Genomic DNA, 21,889 nt, shown 5'->3' with positions numbered 1-21,889 from the left:
ACGTAATGAACAGTGGTGTAGTCCTAAAACCCAACCCACATTTTAAATGAAAATAGTCAAAGAAACGATGAAAGTCACTGCTTATTAGCTAATATATATATATATATATATATATATATATATATATATATATATATATATATATATATATATATATATATATATATATATATATATATATATATATATATATCAGTAAATGATGACAATTTTCATTTTTTGGGTGAACTTTCCATTTAAAAAGGGAAAAATAGCTAGATAATAGTGTTCATTTCAAAGAGAGATGCTAATAGTCTAATCCTATTCACTGATTTATGCTTAGCTAACAGTGCCCCAGCAGACTCGGAGAACTGTTCAACTCTAAAGGCACTTGTAATATATATATTTTCATTTTAATAAACACACAGTTATATTAAGTATTGTAATCTGTTATCATAAAATGTAAAAATTCCGAACGAAAAATAAAAATGAGGAAAGCAAAAGCAAAGCACACTCAATACGTTACAGTGTGCAGCTTATACAATCATTTTAATATTGAAGAGTCAATCCAGTTAGTAACAATGATAAATTAACGTTTAATTGTTACTCAATAGGGTCTGTCCATACACAGAAAGACAGCTTTTTAACCTGCTTCTGTTCCTGGCTTATTACTTTACATTTAATAGGCTCCTTTAAACATCAATCAGCCGTTATGCCTGTTTTAAACCAAGCTAATAGGAGTCTATTTATAACACTGACAACTATGAGGCAAAGACAACTCCTAAATCACGTAAAGATATGCGATGTAAAAGGGTAACTAGTATACTGTATAATAGCGACCGCAGGAGACGGTGTCAGTCCCTGTAGTGGTGGGCACGATTAAAACAAAATGTCAAATTCAGGATTTTCTATGATCCTAAAATGGCGATTTTAGGATTTTCATTTTAGGGAGGCTCAGCTCCTTATGGGGTAAACAAAGAAACATGTGTAATAAGTAATATAGTTACACACACACATTTAAATAAGAATTTAAAAGAATACACTTAAAAACGTTTGACTAATATGGCAGGCTCAACAGCGCTGTTTACTGTAGTACAAATCACTTTCTATACTCCAGCACATTTTTCCATGTATTAAATAAATCAAACTCCCACTTTTACAATTCAAAATGGCATAAATATGAACATATAAAACATGTACAGGCTAATTTACATATTTCACTTTAATAATTTAAGTTATAATAGGAAAAACATTGATATGCATACATATGATATGCAGATAAAATGAGTGCATTCACTGAGTGCTTCTGTCAAGGTGTTTAATCCTGTGCATGAGTGTGTGCTGTAGGTAATGCCACATGCACTGTGATGTGTTTTAATTTCATAGTTAATTCTGAAATGAACACAGTCAAATGTTCATTAAGAGCTGCGATGATGAGGAGAGCGCCGAGGAAACAGTATATGGGGAAACCCGATTGCTCCTCCATGACCCATTGTGGTACAGGTGATACAAGAGTTTCTGTAGTAAAGAACTGCAAATATGCAGATATTATACCCATCTATCGATGAACACAGGCTTCGCTCTCTCGCTCTACACAGCTGTGGTGTGCTGATTAAATGAAAACCAGCTGAAAACGGAGCAGTCCTTTTCATATCAAAATTAAAGAGACTGAGGCGATCATATACTACTGTACAGTTCATGGGGTAATCGCAAAACTCTGAGGGGGGCTGAACAGAAATATAGGGGGCTAAAGTGACGCCCATGCTGTCTTATTTCACCTGAATGTTTCAGTGAGACATCATTCGGCAACGATCATACTATTGCAAAAATGCACCGATTAAATTAAGCTAGTGTGAGCACAGCCTGAGTGTGAAGGCCTCAGTCTGCCAGTGCTGGTGTGTGTCGAGTGTTCATATAGCAGAGATGAAGACGAGACTCACTAATGAGAACTGCTCATAGAGCTGCGTCAGATCCTCCATGCGGAACTGCTGGAGCACCACAAACCCCTGCAGATCCACACTGGCCTTACGAGCGCAATCCTGACACTGCACTGCTGCCACCGGCCTACAGGGGGAGCCCTCACCGCACACGAACAGCAGATTCCACACCTCCACCTGTAGAGGAGCAGAGCGTTACTGCAGTGGCCACACACACACACACGCACACACACACACACACACACACACACACACACACACACACACACACACAAAGCAGTTCCACACCTACACCTGTAGAGGAGCAGAGCGTTACTGCAGTGGCCACACACACACACGCACACACACACACACACACACACACAAAGCAGTTCCACACCTACACCTGTAGAGGAGCAGAGCTTTACTGCAGAGCAAACACACACACACACCTCGCAGACGCTGCAGTAGTGTGCGGGCTCATCTCGGCTCCTGCGCTGCCACAGCATCTCCTTCCCCACCGACAGCAGAGACTCCCTGATGCTCTGAGTCTGCCTCAGCGTCCGCAGCAGACAGAACCTGCGTAACACACACCACAGAGACGAAGAGGGGTCAGTTTGTGTGTTGTGTGTGTGTGAGAGAAGCGCTGGTCAATTCACACTCACTTGATCATCTCGAACAGCCGCTGGTCCGCCACTTTGATGTTCCTGGCCATGTTCCAGGACAGGTGCACCATGGGAACCATCGACTTCACGCTCCGCAGTTTGTTCCACTCGTATCGCTCCACGGCCAGCTTATACTGGTGCGCTGCAGGACAGAGGAGCAGCGGTCACACACACACACACACACGCACACAGTAGTGGTGCTGTGACTGCTGTGTGTTGTGTGTGTGTAAGCCAGCCTCTATGGCCATTTTTATGGCAAAATAAGGGTGGGGGGGGTGTTTTGCAATACTGCTCCTACATCATCAGCAGTGTAAGGAGGGTGCGTTGTAAATGTGATGTGTCATTACTGCAGATACTCTATTATACTGTACTGTAGGGCAGGTAACCTTTGACCCACAGTAGGGCTCCCTTCCTGCTAGTTTCCTGTATGATCCTGCTCTGTGCTTGATGTAATTACAGTAAGAACACAGAGTGTGTGTGAGCTGCTGGTGTGTGCAGGACTGGTGTGTTGTGTTCTGTCAGCAGTGGGTCAAGGGACAGGGATCTACACACCCGTCAGCGGACCGACGTTCCAGGAGATGTTGTTGCACCAGCCAATGGCCTGCCCCCAGTGCACCGTGCCCGTGTTCAGCCACACCAGATCGCCCGGCCGCTGGATGAAGCGGTACACCGGGACCCGAGCCTCGTACAGATCCTCCAGATTGGGCCACCACGAGCCCTTTAGGAAGTTGATGTTGTTTCTGAAAGAGTTTGCAGATCTGGGGTCAGGCCTGCCTCGCTTAAACCACCTAAAACTGATGACTGATCTCTGGACAATCTGGCTCTACACAGACTCACTCATGTAGCACACTATACCATCTGTAAGAGCTGATCAGAGAAGGACAGATCCCTCTATCAGATCCCTCCCTTAGATCTCTCCATCAGATCTGTTCCTCAGATCTCTCCATCAGATCCCTCCCTCGGATCCCTCCCTCGGATCTCTCCATCAGATCTCTCCCTCGGATCTCTCCATCAGATCTGTTCCTCAGATCTCTCCATCAGATCCCTCCCTCGGATCCCTCCCTCGGATCCCTCCCTCGGATCTCTCCATCAGATCCCTCCCTCAGATCTCTCCATCGGATCCCTCCCTCAGATCCCTCCCTCAGATCTCTCCCTCAGATCCCTCCCCCGGATCTCTCCATAACATTTCTCCCTCAGATCCCTCCATAAGATCTCCCCATCAGATTCCTCCCTCAGATCCCTCCCTCAGATCTCTCCATCGGATCCCTCCCTCGGATCCCTCCCCCGGATCCCTCTCTCGGATCTCTCCATAACATTTCTTCCTCAGATCCCTCCATAAGATCTCCCCATCAGATTCCTCCCTCAGATCAATTCATCAGATCCCTTCCTCAGGTCTCTCCCTAAGATTTCTCCCTCAGATCCCTCAATAAGATCTCTCCATCAGATCCCTCCCTCGGATCCCTCCTACGGATGCCTCCATCAGATTTCTCCCTCAGATCTCTCCCTCAGACCCCATCAGATCTCTTTTCCAGATCCCTTCCTTCGGATCGGTCTATCAGATCCCTCCCTCAGACTTCTCCATAGGACCTCTCCATCGTCCAGATCATGATTGGTTGTGCAGCAATGGGCTGACAACACAGCGGCATGATGATCATCTAATTAATATTCAGTAATTCATGCCAGCAAAATTGAAACTGGTGTAAATTAAATGATTATCTTTCATGTGTTTAGAGTATTTAGCAAATGATCTAGTTCTACTTTCAGAGCAGCTTTCTTAAGGACAGTAACTGCTGTTTAATGGAGTCAAATAGCATTTTAATATTGGAATGATAACCAGCATCAAGCATCATCACAGGAATATCAGCTGTCAGCTGTCAGAGGCCAGTGGGCAGATTTGGAAAGTATGCCGGGGTTAAACCCCTACTCTTTTTCCAAGGACATCCTGGGACCACAGAGTCAGGACCTCGGTTTAATGTCTCATCCGAAAGACGGCGCTCACTGAGCAGTATAGAGCATTAGGACCCACAAAGACCACACACTAACACCACTTCCGGCAGCAACCTAGTTTTCCCATGTGATCGCCCATCCAGGTACTGACCGGGCGCAGCCCTGCGTCACTTCAGTGGGCAACCATGTGAGAGTTGGAGTGAGCTAGCTGCCGGTATATGACCTACAGGACACTACTGAGAAACACATCAGCTTATGGAATACCAACTCTCGGATGGGTTCTGAAGAGCGAGAGTCCAGCATCGTGTCGAATAACCAAAAACCAAACCCAGCTACTGGAGTAATGCAGGAATGAAGAAAAGACCCCAGCTGAGGAGTGACACAGATACACACACACAGACCTCTCACAGAACTCGCTCATCACGCCCCAGTACGGCTCTGGCACAGCGAACCACTCGCAGTCGCCTGGCCCGATGTTGATGTTGACAGCGCAGAAGTTGTTGTGCTCCTGATGACCTGAAGTTGAACACACAGGTGAGGTCAGGTCTGGTCTGGTGTGTGTGTGTGTGTGTGTCTACGCTGTGGCTCACCTGCGGTCCTGCTGCCCGGCACCTTCATGCAGAGCTGCACTGTGTTCATGCCCAAGATTCTGTGGCCCACGTGACTCAGCAGATTCCCAGCCGACACCACACGTGCAAATGCCGGCAACTTACTGAGCTCCTGCAGCTGCAGCTTCCACCTGCAGGGGGCACACACACACACACACACACACACATTACAGACAGACAGTGTGCGTATGTGTGTGCAAGAGTCATGGGTACTTAGGCCTGTTCACACCAAGCACAATAACTATAAACAGAAGGATAAATGTGTGTATATTTATATATATATATCCTCACAGAGAAACGCTAATGATCTGTGTGTGTGTGGGTGTAGATTCTGCTGTTAATCGTGTATTCTCTGTAGTGTCCAGCAGGTGTCAGTCTCAGTGTGCTCTAGCATCTGATCACACTATTGATCTGACTCCAATAAGGCTGTTTAGCAACTGCAGTCAGTTCTCCAGTGTTTATACACACACACACACACACACTTTACTTACAGCAGATATCCAACACTTAACATTCCTCACAGTTCTCATGAGGTCAGATCCACACACACACACACACACACACACACACACACACACACACAGACTCACTTCTTTTCATCGGAGACGTCGATGTTCGTCCCAAACTTCACCTGTTTGAAGGGGCCCTTCCTCCTCCTGCACACACTGAGAATAATAAACAGGTGAACATCAGCGCAGGTAGAGCTCATCACACACATACAAACACACACTCTCTTTCACACACACCTTTCCGAAGACGCCATCTCAGAGTCCGAAAGCTCCTTCTGACCCTTCTTCTCGTTCTCCTCCTGAAACACACACACACAATTAGGACACACACTATACTGAGGCCACAAGTGTGTGTGTGTGTGTGTGTGTGTGTGCGCGTTTGTACCCGAAGTGACTCCTGGAAGGACGCCGCCTGGTATTGTGCGTATTTGGCGATGGTGGTGTGTGAGCGTGTGCTTTCGCAGCGCCACTGCTTACGCGTCCCGCTGGCGTCCCAGTTCTCGTCGGCCGGTTGGCTCAGCTGAGTGCGCACTTCCACCAGGTGCTCTGGGTTCACATCCACCAGCGTCTTGGTGGAGAACAGGCCCAGATCTGCACACAAACACACACTACTCATCTAGTGCCCTCACACAGTACCCTGGAAAGGGAACACAGGTGGAGGCGCCACACAGCTCGACCACTGCAGTTAAGCTAAGTTTTAAGGGGCTCTGATGGACCAACCAGAGGACAAATGCTCCAGAAAGGGCTTTATAAGGCCAGCAGGAGCTGAACATGGGTCAGTCAGAGAACTCCTCTAGATGGGTCAGTCAGAGAACTCCTCTAGATGGGTCAGTCAGAGAACTCCTCTACATGGGTCAGTCAGAGAACTCCTCTAGATGGGTCAGTCAGAGAACTCCTCTACATGGGTCAGTCAGAGAACTCCTCTAGATGGGTCAGTCAGAGAACTCCTCTAGATGGGTCAGTCAGAGAACTCCTCTACATGGGTCAGTCAGAGAACTCCTCTAGATGGGTCAGTCAGAGAACTCCTCTACATGGGTCAGTCAGAGAACTCCTCTACATGGGTCAGTCAGAGAACTCCTCTACATGGGTCAGTCAGAGAACTCCTCTACATGGGTCAGTCAGAGAACTCCTCTACATGGGTCAGTCAGAGAACTCCTCTACATGGGTCAGTCAGAGAACTCCTCTACATGGGTCAGTCAGAACTCCTCTACGTCTGTCAGTCAGAGAACTCCTCTACATGGGTCAGTCAGAACTCCTCTACATGGGTCAGTCAGAACTCCTCTACATGGGTCAGTCAGAACTCCTCTACGTCTGTCAGTCAGAGAACTCCTCTACATGGGTCAGTCAGAACTCCTCTACATGGGTCAGTCAGAGAACTCCTCTACATGGGTCAGTCAGAGAACTCCTCTACATGGGTCAGTCAGAGAACTCCTCTACATGGGTCAGTCAGAAAACTCCTGTACATGGGTCAGTCAGAGAACTCCTCTACAAGGGTCAGTCAGAACTCCTCTACATGGGTCAGTCAGAACTCCTCTACATGGGTCAGTCAGAGAACTCCTCTACGTCTGTCAGTCAGAGAACTCCTCTACATGGGTCAGTCAGAGAACTCCTCTACGTCTGTCAGTCAGAGAACTCCTCTACATGGGTCAGTCAGAGAACTCCTCTACGTCTGTCAGTCAGAGAACTCCTCTACATGGGTCAGTCAGAACTCCTCTACATGGGTCAGTCAGAACTCCTCTACGTCTGTCAGTCAGAGAACTCCTCTACATGGGTCAGTCAGAACTCCTCTACATGGGTCAGTCAGAGAACTCCTCTACATGGGTCAGTCAGAAAACTCCTCTACATGGGTCAGTCAGAGAACCCCTCTACATGGGTCAGTCAGAGAACTCCTCTACATGGGTCAGTCAGAGAACCCCTCTACATGGGTCAGTCAGAGAACTCCTCTACATGGGTCAGTCAGAGAACTCCTCTACATGGGTCAGTCAGAGAACCCCTCTACATGGGTCAGTCAGAGAACCCCTCTACATGGGTCAGTCAGAGAACCCCTCTACATGGGTCAGTCAGAACTCCTCTACATGGGTCAGTCAGAACTCCTCTACATGGGTCAGTCAGAACTCCTCTACATGGGTCAGTCAGAACTCCTCTACATGGGTCAGTCAGAACTCCTCTACGTCTGTCAGTCAGAGAACTCCTCTACATGGGTCAGTCAGAACTCCTCTACATGGGTCAGTCAGAACTCCTCTATGTCTGTCAGTCAGAGAACTCCTCTACATGGGTCAGTCAGAGAACTCCTCTACATGGGTCAGTCAGAAAACTCCTCTACATGGGTCAGTCAGAGAACTCCTCTACATGGGTCAGTCAGAGAACTCCTCTACATGGGTCAGTCAGAGAACCCCTCTACATGGGTCAGTCAGAGAACTCCTCTACATGGGTCAGTCAGAGAACCCCTCTACATGGGTCAGTCAGAGAACCCCTCTACATGGGTCAGTCAGAGAACCCCTCTACATGGGTCAGTCAGAGAACTCCTCTACATGGGTCAGTCAGAGAACTCCTCTCTACATTTAACTCTACATTTACCCAGAAATCTGCAGTGTCCTTCAGTTCTCTGCAGCAATCCACAGGAATGCAAGGTTCAATGCATTTTCTAGTTCCCATGGAAACTGCAGAGAAACAGGACACGCCCACCATGAGTGTGCACGTGTATGTGTGAGAGAGCACGTGTGTACACGAATGTTTGTGCATGTGAGAGAAAGTATATGCATATGTATGAGTGCGCGAGAGAGACAGTGACCCTTTGTGTGTGTGTGTTTAGATGTCAAACACTGTGGTCTGAAATGTTCATGTTCTCATTTCTTACATTGTTTACTTCAGTTTGAATTAGGATATTTAGTTTCTATTCTTTATTTTTAAATGTTATTGGAGTTTAATATTTGTATTCCTACATCAAGCTTTGGCAATATTATATCCTTTACAGTCATGCTAATGAAACAATTCTGAATTGATTTGAGAGAAAGTGTGTGTGTGTGTGTGTGTGTGTGTGTGTGCTAACCCAGTTTCAGGGCTCCGGCCAGGCCGCGGATGACAGTCACAGGGTTTGAGGGGTTGGTGCAGAACTGGTGAAGCGGCGGGAAGAACGCGTCTCGTTTATTCTCCAGCTGAAACAAACACACATTGGTGAATGCGCAAACACACACACACTCACACACAGAGGTTAGAGGTGTGTATGCAGCAGGCGTTACGCACATATATGCTGGGCGTGGGCGGGTTGAGTTTGTCTTTATCCAGTGGCGGTGCAGGAGGCGGAGGGAGCCGCGGTGGCGGACACCGGTTCAGCAGGAGACTACAGCTTGACAGCCCATTCCTGCCCAGACTCCTGCACACATACACACACACACGCACGCACGCAGGCACACACGTTAACACTACTGTTGACTCTGCAGACTACACATTAATCATAAACCTAAGATGTGTTCATTTTGTTCCACACCTGATGCGCCGTGCCACACATGCATTTTAGAATTATGAACAGATTTTTATCAGGGTACACACACCGGCGCCACAAGTCGGTGGGTATCCACAGCGCCCAGCTATGACTCAGGACACTGTTCATATGTCTGCCGCGCCACAGTTCGCTCTTGGAATACTTTCATATTAAATAACATGCGAATGTGTGTGTCTGGCGTGCGCTGTGTCCTGGCGCTGAGCGGCACATCCGGTGTGTGACCCGCTTAACTCTCCTGCTGTCAATAATTCTGCCTCCACCATTTCCTTCACTAAACTTCTAAAAATAAGGCATGACTATCCTGCAGGGAGAAACAAGCTGATCATCACACACACACACACCGGAACCGACTCTGCTCAGCAGTAACAGCAGTATATTGTACAGACAGACAGCAGTACACCACAGTACCTGCAGGCTTTGAGTGCGTCAGTGGATGTGGGGTAGATGGAGATGCTGGCGGACCGGTGCGCTGCAGCCAATGTGATGCTCTGCTCTGGCTCCTGCTTTACCGGGCTTCGGGAGTCCTCAGAGCAGCCGTTGACGGTGCCCGGGGCCTGCGAGGGCCTGTGGGGGGTGCTGGGGTCGCCGGGGCGTGGGGAGGGGGAGGCAGCAGACAGGGCAGAGGCAGGCGAGGAGGCGGAGGAGCTGCCCAGTGCTGGCAAGGTAGAGCCCACAGGGGTGAGGGGGGCGGCAGGCGCAGTGGTGGGCAAAGTCTGCAGATTGGGCAGCGGAGGATTGTCTGTGGTGGTGGCGGGTACAGGTGAGGGCGAGCGGTGGGGTGAGGCCGGGCTGTGGGTGTCGGTGGCAGTGGAGCCGTTGGTCTGCAGGGCGGCACTCTCTTTGGTCGGGGTGGTGCTGTGCGGCGCACCTGAGGTAGCTGTGTGCGGGAGGGTGCAGGGGGAACACCTGCGGGGCAGGGGAGACCCACGGCTGCCCGCCGCATCACCCGCAGACGTTGAATCTACAACCTGATTATGAGGCCCGCCATCAGCAGAACCGCTGGAAGAGTCAGACCGAATGCCATTAGGACCTGCCCAATGAGAACCCGGACCTTTCTGAAGCCCCTAAACCCGGAGGAGATGCACAAAACATGAATAAATGCATTAATAAAGAACTGAACTGACACAACACTTCAACATATGAACCTAAACGGAGAGAAAGTTGAAATGCTGTTTCTGAGGGTGTACTAACTGAACTTGAGCATAGACCACAACACTGAGGTGTAGACAGGTGTATCCCGATATCTGCAGCGCACCTGAGCGGGGGGGAGCTGCGGGCTCCTGCGGCCGGCTCCTGGGCTTGTGCAGTTGTGAGGTAGTGTGATGGGGTGCAGGTAAGGCACGTCTCCGTTCACTCTGCTCTCCGTGTGATTATTGCGGACTGCAGGGGTCTGAGGGCCGGGGCGGGGCCCGGGGCCGTTGGGGAGCGTCTGTAGCGCAGGGCCGCGGGGGGCCGGCAGTGATGGCCCATTGGGGAGCGAGGGGCGAATCTGGCCACAGGAGTTCTGCCTCATCTGAACAAAAACATCACAACAGACCATTAACAAAGAGTGCAGAAAAACATGTTAAATAATGATGACGTGACAGCACAACAGAGTGATTCTGGAGGTTCTGAAGGGTCAAACTCAGCTCTGCTGTTTAGATTTAACCCGAAATAAACATGCCTGATCTAACTGACAGGGTGCTCAGGGCTTGTCTGATATCTGCAGGTAAAGCCCTGCTCACAGTGAGATTTCAGCGGTGAGACAAACCTGAGCCAAATTTTGGTAATCCTAAAAGACTCCTGTAATGCTGAATGACATCAGCGGTCTGACCATCGGCTGGCAGAGTTCACAGAAAGCTGATTAATAACTAGCGAATCAGTAGCGCCTGTTCCTAGTTTCATTATTGAGGCACACTGTACTCTTCATGTGTGCCGAGGGTTTGTTTGCTGTAAGGTAGTACTTGAGAATGCCAGATGGTGAAAGTCACGCATGGCTGACGTCAATCTCTGGCTGAGTTTTCTTGAGTCAGTGTTTGGTGCATCTTCACCGTCGTTCAGTCTGACATCATGGAAGCAGAGATCTTACAGAGTGACGAGCAGACCATATTCCTGCAGTCCGACAGCCTACAATTGCTCAGGCCTCGACCATCAGGAGCTGAGTCTGACACCCCTGGTGTAGAGCTAATGGAGTACTTGTGTAAAGCTGATGGTGTACTGGTGCAGTGGTGTAGAGCTGATGCTGTACTGGTGCAGTGGTGTAGAGCTGATGCTGTACTGGTGCAGTGGTGTAGAGCTGATGATGTACTGGTGCAGTGGTGTAGAGCTGATGATGTACTGGTGCAGTGGTGTAGAGCTGATGCTGTACTGGTGCAGTGGTGTAGAGCTGATGCTGTACTGGTGCAGTGGTGTAGAGCTGATGCTGTACTGGTGCAGTGGTGTAGAGCTGATGCTGTACTGGTGCAGTGGTGTAGAGCTGATGGTGTACTGGTGCAGTGGTGTAGAGCTGATGGTGTACTGGTGCAGTGGTGTAGAGCTGATGCTGTACTGGTGCAGTGGTGTAGAGCTGATGGTGTACTGGTGCAGTGGTGTAGAGCTGATGGTGTACTGGTGCAGTGGTGTAGAGCTGATGGTGTACTGGTGCAGTGGTGTAGAGCTGATGGTGTACTGGTGCAGTGGTGTAAAGCTGATGGTGTACTGGTGCAGTGGTGTAGAGCTGATGCTGTACTGGTGCAGTGGTGTAGAGCTGATGCTGTACTGGTGCAGTGGTGTAGAGCTGATGGTGTACTGGTGCAGTGGTGTAGAGCTGATGGTGTACTGGTGCAGTGGTGTAGAGCTGATGGTGTACTGGTGCAGTGGTGTAGAGCTGATGCTGTACTGGTGCAGTGGTGTAGAGCTGATGCTGTACTGGTGCAGTGGTGTAGAGCTGATGCTGTACTGGTGCAGTGGTGTAGAGCTGATGATGTACTGGTGCAGTGGTGTAAAGCTGATGCTGTACTGGTGCAGTGGTGTAGAGCTGATGGTGTACTGGTGCAGTGGTGTAGAGCTGATGGTGTACTGGTGCAGTGGTGTAAAGCTGATGCTGTACTGGTGCAGTGGTGTAAAGCTGATGGTGTACTGGTGCAGTGGTGTAAAGCTGATGATGTACTGGTGCAGTGGTGTAGAGCTGATGGTGTACTGGTGCAGTGGTGTAGAGCTGATGGTGTACTGGTGCAGTGGTGTAGAGCTGATGCTGTACTGGTGCAGTGGTGTAGAGCTGATGGTGTAACTGGTGCAGTGGTGTAGAGCTGATGGTGTACTGGTGCAGTGGTGTAGAGCTGATGATGTACTGGTGCAGTGGTGTAGAGCTGATGGTGTAACTGGTGCAGTGGTGTAAAGCTGATGGTGTACTGGTGCAGTGGTGTAGAGCTGATGGTGTACTGGTGCAGTGGTGTAAAGCTGATGGTGTACTGGTGCAGTGGTGTAAAGCTGATGCTGTACTGGTGCAGTGGTGTAGAGCTGATGATGTACTGGTGCAGTGGTGTAAAGCTGATGGTGTACTGGTGCAGTGGTGTAGAGCTGATGCTGTACTGGTGCTGTGGTGTAAAGCTGATGGTGTACTGGTGCAGTGGTGTAGAGCTGATGCTGTACTGGTGCAGTGGTGTAGAGCTGATGGTGTACTGGTGCAGTGGTGTAAAGCTGATGGTGTACTGGTGCAGTGGTGTAGAGCTGATGGTGTACTGGTGCAGTGGTGTAGAGCTGATGGTGTAACTGGTGCAGTGGTGTAAAGCTGATGCTGTACTGGTGCAGTGGTGTAGAGCTGATGGTGTACTGGTGCAGTGGTGTAAAGCTGATGGTGTACTGGTGCAGTGGTGTAGAGCTGATGGTGTACTGGTGCAGTGGTGTAGAGCTGATGGTGTACTGGTGCAGTGGTGTAGAGCTGATGGTGTACTGGTGCAGTGGTGTAGAGCTGATGGTGTACTGGTGCAGTGGTGTAGAGCTGATGGTGTACTGGTGCAGTGGTGTAGAGCTGATGGTGTACTGGTGCAGTGGTGTAGAGCTGATGGTGTAACTGGTGCAGTGGTGTAAAGCTGATGCTGTACTGGTGCAGTGGTGTAGAGCTGATGGTGTACTGGTGCAGTGGTGTAAAGCTGATGGTGTACTGGTGCAGTGGTGTAGAGCTGATGGTGTACTGGTGCAGTGGTGTAGAGCTGATGGTGTACTGGTGCAGTGGTGTAAAGCTGATGGTGTACTGGTGCAGTGGTGTAGAGCTGATGATGTACTGGTGCAGTGGTGTAAAGCTGATGGTGTACTGGTGCAGTGGTGTAAAGCTGATGGTGTACTGGTGCAGGGGTGTAAAGCTGATGGTGTACTGGTGCAGTGGTGTAGAGCTGATGGTGTACTGGTATAGAACTGATGGTGCAGCGGCGTAGAGCTGATGGTGTACCTGCTGCTGGTGGAGGTGCATGGCGGACAGCTGCGCCTCCATTTGCTCCAGCATCTGCAGCTGTGCAGGTTTCAGACTGGCCCGGCTGGCCCGCAGCTGCTCCAGCAACTGAACACAGCAGAACAAACCAACCGTACAGTGAAGAACCGATCAGTCAGACAGACAGACATACAGACAGTCAGACAGACAGACACACACAGGTTTACTTTTGTGAAGTATAGGTACATTACATGTTCCACAAACTGCATGTTGTATTGGCCTGACCCACCCTCCCCTAAGCTTCTAATATTTAATGAGAAGTGATGATGGGATTATTCCCCTTAAGCTCATTTGCATACACTGAATGCCACACCCACATCTCCTCATCCAATCAGCAGTGGATGCACAGAACCATGAGCATCACACACGTCTGTCTTCGCTGTGTGTAAGAGCGCCCAGAAGAGAACGATCCTGCAGTGCTGGTGCTGGACTCACCTGCAGCTTCTGCGGTGTCAGGTACCAGTGCGGAACCGGCGTGTGTGCGGAGCCGCTGCTCCAGGACTCTGCGGAGCTCTGACACACACACACACACGCACACACGCACACACGCACGCGCGCACGCGCGCACGCGCGCACACGCACACACGCACACACGCACACACGCACACACGCACACACACACACACACACACACACACACACACACACACACACACACACACACACACACACACACACACACACACACACACACACACACAGCTGTAATGTCACGTATCCTGCTAGATGAACAGCTTCAGAAGATTAGTTAAACCCTATGTGGGCAGGATTCATGATGTGATAGTGACGGCAGTGCTCTGCATACAATAGAACAAACAGACGGGAATGTGACGTCGTCGCGGTGTTGGTGGACGTTAGCTTTGGGTGTGCGACATCATTTCGGCTGGTGGAGGACGTGACTGACCTGCATGGCTCCTCATCCGCAGATGCACAGCTCAGAGCCCGTGGAGCAGGTGAACGCGCAGCATCTTTACACACCCAAACCCTGCTGTGAAGCGCTGTAGGCTTCCTTTGAGGAAACACACTCCTATATTTTGCGCGCAGCTTGTCAGTAGCTCTTGAAGGAGTTATGATGGGTTTTAACTGAAATTATTTAAAGCCTCTGACTGATCAGTAAACCTGGGAGGACTGAGGAAAGTCCAGCACTTTCAGTGAATAGTTTTTATTTGTATTGTATAAAAGGTTTGTGTTGAACTCGGAGTTCCTGGATGATCATAACACCAACTCCACATGGCAGACTCGTTGCGGTAGAGATGCTGAAAGGATATTTAGCGCAGCCCTGTATCTGTGACTAAGCCCACGCTCCTCCGGTGTGTGTCTGTGTGTGGATCACCTGTGCAGGGCTGGAGCTCCTCCTCTTGCGGGCGGGGCTGGTCTGGGCTCCGGCTGGCTCCAGTGCAGTGCTGTGTGGAGGCAGAGCTGGAGCAGAGGCCTGAGAGCCGCTGGACGCCCCGGGCTGAGCTTTACACGCCTAAGAGAGAGTGACACACATGAAAAAAAAAAACACACACACGCGCACGCTCAAGGAGGATATAACACTGCAGAAACATGCGAGTTTACACCAGAGAACACTGACAGTGCTGATCCTCCTCGCGTCCTGCTGAAACTAACCCTGCGTGATTAACCGATGATAACAGCTGTACGCTCAGACACAAATGGAGTGCTTCTTATCAATAACACCGATCATATCAACATGGATCAGGTAATCAGGGGGGCTAATCAACACCAGCCGTGGCCTTAACAGTGCATTATCCACACTGTGTGTGTTTATTTACTTTGCTCAGTCCATCTACATTTGAAGAGTTCAGATGCCATCTGAAATGTTCTTCTAATATTAGCATTTTTCTCAGGCTCCTAGATCTTGATCCAGTTATTTCACTTTGATAGCAAAGAACAGGTTATCTTCATCACTCTTGACATGAAATAACTGAACATAAATGTAAGAAGCAAAGAAAAATGCTCATCATAGAAGACAATTCCAGATGGCACTGATGGCATCTGAACTCCTCATCTGAACTCTCCATCTGAACTCTCCATCTGAACTCTCCATCTGAACTCTCCATCTGAACTCTCCATCTGAACTCTCCATCTGAACTCTCCATCTGAACTCTCCATCTGAACTCTCCATCTGAACTCTCCATCTGAACTCTCCATCTGAACTCTCCATCTGAACTCCCCATCTGAACTCCCCATCTGAACTCCCCATCTGAACTCCCCATCTGAACTCCCCATCTGAACTCCTCATCTGAACTCCTCATCTGAACTCCTCATCTGAACTCCTCATCTGAACTCCTCATCTGAACTCCTCATCTGAACTCCTCATCTGAACTCCTCATCTGAACTCCTCATCTGAACCCCTCATCTGAACTCCCCATCTGAACTCCCCATCTGAACTCCCCATCTGAACTCCTCATCTGAACTCCCCATCTGAACTCCCCATCTGAACTCCTCATCTGAACTCCTCATCTGAACTCCTCATCTGAACTCTCCATCTGAACTCCTCATCTGAACTCTCCCATCTGAACTCCTCATCTGAACTCTCCATCTGAACTCTCCATCTGAACTCTCCATCTGAACTCCTCATCTGAACTCCCCATCTGAACTCCCCATCTGAACTCTCCATCTGAACTCTCCATCTGAACTCCTCATCTGAACTCTCCATCTGAACTCTCCATCTGAACTCCTCATCTGAACTCCTCATCTGAACTCCTCATCTGAACTCCTCATCTGAACTCCTCATCTGAACTCCTCATCTGAACTCCTCATCTGAACTCCCCATCTGAACTCCTCATCTGAACTCCTCATCTGAACTCCTCATCTGAACTCCTCATCTGAACTCCTCATCTGAACTCCTCATCTGAACTGCTCATCTGAACTGCTCATCTGAACTCCTCATCTGAACTCCTCATCTGAACTCCCCATCTGAACTCCTCATCTGAACTGCTCATCTGAACTCCTCATCTGAACTCCTCATCTGAACTCCTCATCTGAACTCCTCATCTGAACTCCTCATCTGAACTGCTCATCTGAACTCCTCATCTGAACTCCTCATCTGAACTCCTCATCTGAACTCCTCATCTGAACTCCTCATCTGAACTCTCCATCTGAACTCCTCATCTGAACTCCCCATCTGAACTCTCCATCTGAACTCTCCATCTGAACTCTCCATCTGAACTCCTCATCTGAACTCTCCATCTGAACTCTCCATCTGAACTCTCCATCTGAACTCTCCATCTGAACTCCTCATCTGAACTCCTCATCTGAACTCTCCATCTGAACTCTCCATCTGAACTCTCCATCTGAACTCCTCATCTGAACTCCTCATCTGAACTCCTCATCTGAACTCTCCATCTGAACTCTCCATCTGAACTCTCCATCTGAACTCTCCATCTGAACTCCTCATCTGAACTCCTCATCTGAACTCCTCATCTGAACTCCTCATCTGAACTCCTCATCTGAACTCCCCATCTGAACTCCTCATCTGAACTCCTCATCTGAACTCCTCATCTGAACTCCTCATCTGAACTCCTCATCTGAACTCCTCATCTGAACTCCTCATCTGAACTGCTCATCTGAACTCCTCATCTGAACTCCTCATCTGAACTCCTCATCTGAACTCCTCATCTGAACTCCTCATCTGAACTCCTCATCTGAACTCCTCATCTGAACTCCTCATCTGAACTCCTCATCTGAACTCCTCATCTGAACTCCTCATCTGAACTCCTCATCTGAACTCCTCATCTGAACTCTTCATCTGAACTCTCCATCTGAACTCTCCATCTGAACTCCTCATCTGAACTGCTCATCTGAACTGCTCATCTGAACTCCTCATCTGAACTCCTCATCTGAACTCCTCATCTGAACTCCCCATCTGAACTCCTCATCTGAACTGCTCATCTGAACTGCTCATCTGAACTCCTCATCTGAACTCCTCATCTGAACTCCTCATCTGAACTCCTCATCTGAACTCTTCATCTGAACTCCTCATCTGAACTCCTCATCTGAACTCCTCATCTGAACTCCTCATCTGAACTCCTCATCTGAACTCCTCATCTGAACTCCTCATCTGAACTCCTCATCTGAACTCCTCATCTGAACTCCTCATCTGAACTCCTCATCTGAACTCCTCATCTGAACTCCTCATTTGTGCTGTTTTTTTCCTCAAAATGAAAAATAATGAACAGAAAATAATGAATAAACTTCATTTTTAAGACTAAATCGGGTGTTTTGAGTGCTGGACTGCTCAGCTCATTCAGTGATGTGTTTATTTTGCTCTCCTCTTATTTCGCTCAATCTTCATTTCCAATTTTTTCCTTGAATCTGAACATAATAAGTGAAATATTGCGCGTTCAGCACTAAACCTTCATCTGCTGTGACTGCTGGACCGCTCTATGATGGGGCTGGGGGACAAATTTGCATAATAATTGCATTTGTTAGACCCTCATCATACAAAATATGACAGAAAACCATATTATATATAATTTAGAAGTCTAATTTATACTTCTAGGTATTAATTGGGGGCCCGAGTGGCTGCTTACCTCGCTTATTAGGTAAACCCAGTCCGCATTTAATTTATGATCAAGTTTACAGCCACACTGTCTGTGTGCGGAGACACTGGAGCTGCCATACAGACCACAGCTTCCCATCAAATATAGACTCCATTAATAATAATACTAATACTAATAATAATAATAATAATAATATTAATAATGATGAGAATAATAAGAATACTACTAATAATAATGATAATAAAAATAAGAAGAAGAACAACAACATTATCAATAATAATAATAATAATAATAATAATAAGTATATTAATAATAATAAGAACAATAATAATATAAGTTTACAATAATAATAACAACAATAATAATAATTATATATAAAATATGAATAAGAATATCAATTAATAATAATAATAATAATAATAATAATAATAAAGTGTGGACAATAATCATTTGATCTCCTGCAGATGTTGAAGGTTTGCCAACTTCAGAAGAAATGAAGGCTCTGTAGTATTGTAAGGTAAGTTTCTTTCGACCAACAGAAAAAAGCAGAACACACACATTATGTGGACGTCTGACTGCGCTTCAGTGACTGAAATATCTGATGCTCAATGAAAACTAGACTGCAGCTCTGCTGGAGGAACACTGGAGGAGTTAATACTGATGATCAGCTACAGCCTCCACTGCTCATCCCCTGCTCTCTCACACGCACGCACGCACCAGGAGATCAGACGATTACTTGCCGACTGTAACACAGAGGAAGCCTAGAGCAATGACAGGTGAATCTGAGAGGACAGATGCAAAAACAAAACGCACACATGATGAGCGAGAGCACACACACACACACACACACACACACACACACACACACACACACACACACACACGCTCAGCTATAACTACAGTTAGACGGCATCAGTGTTGTGTGTGTAACTGCAGCACTAGAGGACACACAGACTAGAATCTACAGCACACACAGCTCTGGGTGAAGAATGAGGTGCTCTGCATGTGCACGAAGGCTGGGCAACTACACACACACACACACACACACACACAGACACACACAGACAGAATATGACTGAAATCCCCCAAGAGCTGCGCTCTTGTGTACAGGTAGACATCACACACACACGTCTGTCTTATTGTACACCAGTGACTGTAGTGGAGAGCCGCGCTCGTCTTCATCATGATGCTCTACACAGCTTGCTGAACAGCTCTGAGAGACGATGAAGACTGATGAGCGCTCTTAGGAAAATAAAGAAAGAGCTTAAAGCTGAAATATCTGCAGAACATCACTACACTCCTGATCAGGGTATATCAGGAGTACTAAAGGTACCTTCAACACCTTTAAAGAGCTTCTCAGAATAGTTCAGAGCTCGTCGCCTCTTCATGTTCTAATCAGTATCAAACCTTTAACTTAATAAACAGCTGTCGTTAAATTAATCAATGGCAATATTGAATAGACCAAGATCCATGGGAAGCAGCTCTGGACAGGGTTCATTCCTCATCTATATGCCCACCTCACTGCCTCATTCAGTGTAAAGGGGTTCACCGAGTACACTGCTGGAAATGCAGGCTCGCACGCACTGACCCAACTATTGACCCGGAGCGTGATAGGTGTCATTGGGGTTTAGGTACTTGAACCCATATGTTTTGGACATGTCCAGCTCTTTCCTCATGTTGGGCTCTCAGTATTTCCTCTATCTCCATCACCCATTATTGGCCTGTTTGGTGTTGATAATTCGACATTACCCGCTTACTTCTGAAACTTCCTGGCCTTCTTCCTGTGCTTATTAGGCGTGTGATTTAATTAAACTGGAAGAGCCCTCAGCTACTCTCACATGTACGGTGGCTGAAAGATGTTTAGTATTTAGTAAAACTAGAGAAGATTAGATCCTCCCTTCACAGCCGTAACAGAACATCTGTCCAGATTTGAACCGGTCTCTCTTCTGATGTGGGATCTAGACGGAGCACCCTTGCTAGCCCTTTAGTAATCTTTCATTACTCCAATTGTAGCATTGAGATTATTGCCTAAATATAGAGATCTGCCCTGCATTGTGTGTGTAATTTGGCTTTATTGATTATTTTCATGTGTTTATTATTGGGGTTTTGTATTTATATGTTTTTATTATTATTTCTAGAAGGGTTTTCTGATGTCAAATGGAAAAATGTTCAATAACTCATAAACAAAAACAAATCAATGGAGCACGACTGACAACAGAACTCAGATACGCTGGAAGAAGCAAAGCTTAAAGAATTAATGATGTGGTCGTTTTCAGAGACACTTTCCCATTTTGCCGTCTGATTGGCTCTATGGTTTCGCCACATGTGGAGAGTCACATCACCTTCCTGTGTTTGTCGTTAGTACGTGACATCACCCAGACGGAGGAGCTTGGCCGCTCGCATGGATCGAGCACACCAATGTTAATATTAGGAGGAAAATAAATGTATCTAGGCTTTATTAGAGTCAAACACTTTGGACAACAGTTGAACAAAATTTAAGAGCTCATAAACATGTGATTAAGACTTTAACAGCTTTTAAGAGCCTTCATTTCCTCATAATCCCAGCGGACACCATGCTAAATATGAGGACGTGTCTGAAAAACTCACTACAACACATCCACTCAGCTCTTAAAGGACTGCTGATCAAATGAGGATGAGGATGCTTGAGCAGCGCTACATTAATCAGGCGTGGTGAAGCCGTTACTCCACTGTTCAGATGGAAACAGCAGCAGCAGCTCAGCACTGAACCTGGTCAAAGTCAGACTGCAGAGAGGATGCAGCTCACACTGCACTTTTCTCCCCAGACTTCCATTCATACGCACGCAAACAGGTCAGACAGAAACACAAGCACCTGTGACAGGTTTCGCAGGTCGCTGTGATGTAAAGTTCAAGCTTGATGAGCTCTGAAATCGCATCACATGACTGCGTGAGACCAACTGAGGATCAAAACACAACCTCTCTGGACAGGAACTGAAAATATGGACCAATCACTCGCTTTATTACTATCTGATCATCTTGTGTAACCCCGCCCCTTTTCACAACTCCACAAGCGCAAACTCAAGTGTGACTGCGGCATAACATGGCTGTAGACTCATTACTGCAGTGCACTGTGGGATTGATTAAGCGCACTTCAGGATGTCCACTAGAAATGGGCTGCTCCCTTATATAGTGCACTATTAAGGGTCTAGGGGACGATTTCAGATCAAATCCTGCACTTATTTCTAAATATATTAGCATAAACTGATACCCAGCCCTGATCAACACACACACACACACACACACACACACACACACACGTTCGGCTCATTTTTGACCCAGGGGTGTGATTGTGCAGCGCTACATTACTGGAGCTCACACACGTACAGAAACCACGCTACTGATCGACTCTCTCACACACACCCACACCCACACACACACACACACACACACACACACACACACACACACACACACACACACACACACACACACACGTAAAGTTTGTCCAATCCAATTCGTGCGGAGCACCAAGCAGGAGCGTGGTTTCTCCAGAGCGATAGCGTGTGTGAGTGTGTGTGTGTGTGTGCGGGGCAGGTCTTGGAGGTGTGTGTGTGTGTGTGTGTGTCTATCTGGGCTCACCTGCGGGCCTGTGCTCTGGACACCCTGTCTGGACGTGAGCTCTGCTGGGATTGGGAGGCTCCAGGCTTCCTCAATACTAGGAAGTGTTTTACTTTTAGCCTGCAGACTATAGTGATGGAGCTCACACAACTGAGCCTGGAAAACGCGTGAGAGAGAGAGGTCAACAGCCATGGAGCGCAGCAGCAGACTGATT

At 47.8% G+C, this 21,889-nt stretch overlaps 1 protein-coding gene across 2 annotated transcripts in view; it reads right to left on the bottom strand.

Moving 5' to 3' along the window:
* The window catches only part of kdm6al (lysine (K)-specific demethylase 6A, like), a 38,186-nt gene that overhangs the window by 1,003 nt on the left and 15,294 nt on the right, over positions 1 to 21,889 (bottom strand). The window contains exons 13-29 of one of the 2 annotated variants that reach the window (XM_056460713.1): positions 21,697 to 21,831; positions 14,904 to 15,041; positions 14,006 to 14,083; positions 13,532 to 13,639; positions 10,382 to 10,639; positions 9,535 to 10,190; positions 8,868 to 8,997; positions 8,674 to 8,779; positions 6,010 to 6,215; positions 5,862 to 5,923; positions 5,706 to 5,780; positions 5,098 to 5,246; positions 4,909 to 5,023; positions 3,113 to 3,300; positions 2,561 to 2,702; positions 2,348 to 2,474; positions 1,920 to 2,093 (exon numbers count right to left, since the gene is read on the bottom strand). In XM_056460713.1, the coding sequence (XP_056316688.1) occupies positions 1,920 to 2,093; positions 2,348 to 2,474; positions 2,561 to 2,702; positions 3,113 to 3,300; positions 4,909 to 5,023; positions 5,098 to 5,246; positions 5,706 to 5,780; positions 5,862 to 5,923; positions 6,010 to 6,215; positions 8,674 to 8,779; positions 8,868 to 8,997; positions 9,535 to 10,190; positions 10,382 to 10,639; positions 13,532 to 13,639; positions 14,006 to 14,083; positions 14,904 to 15,041; positions 21,697 to 21,831 (2,847 nt within the window). The remainder of the gene's footprint in view (positions 1 to 1,919; positions 2,094 to 2,347; positions 2,475 to 2,560; positions 2,703 to 3,112; positions 3,301 to 4,908; positions 5,024 to 5,097; positions 5,247 to 5,705; positions 5,781 to 5,861; positions 5,924 to 6,009; positions 6,216 to 8,673; positions 8,780 to 8,867; positions 8,998 to 9,534; positions 10,191 to 10,381; positions 10,640 to 13,531; positions 13,640 to 14,005; positions 14,084 to 14,903; positions 15,042 to 21,696; positions 21,832 to 21,889) is intronic. The other variant, XM_056460714.1, reaches the window with a different exon arrangement.

Source organism: Danio aesculapii, chromosome 6 (assembly GCF_903798145.1).
Source record: "Danio aesculapii chromosome 6, fDanAes4.1, whole genome shotgun sequence".
Lineage (NCBI taxonomy): Eukaryota > Metazoa > Chordata > Actinopteri > Cypriniformes > Danionidae > Danio > Danio aesculapii.
This window is presented reverse-complemented; position numbering and strand designations above follow the sequence as displayed.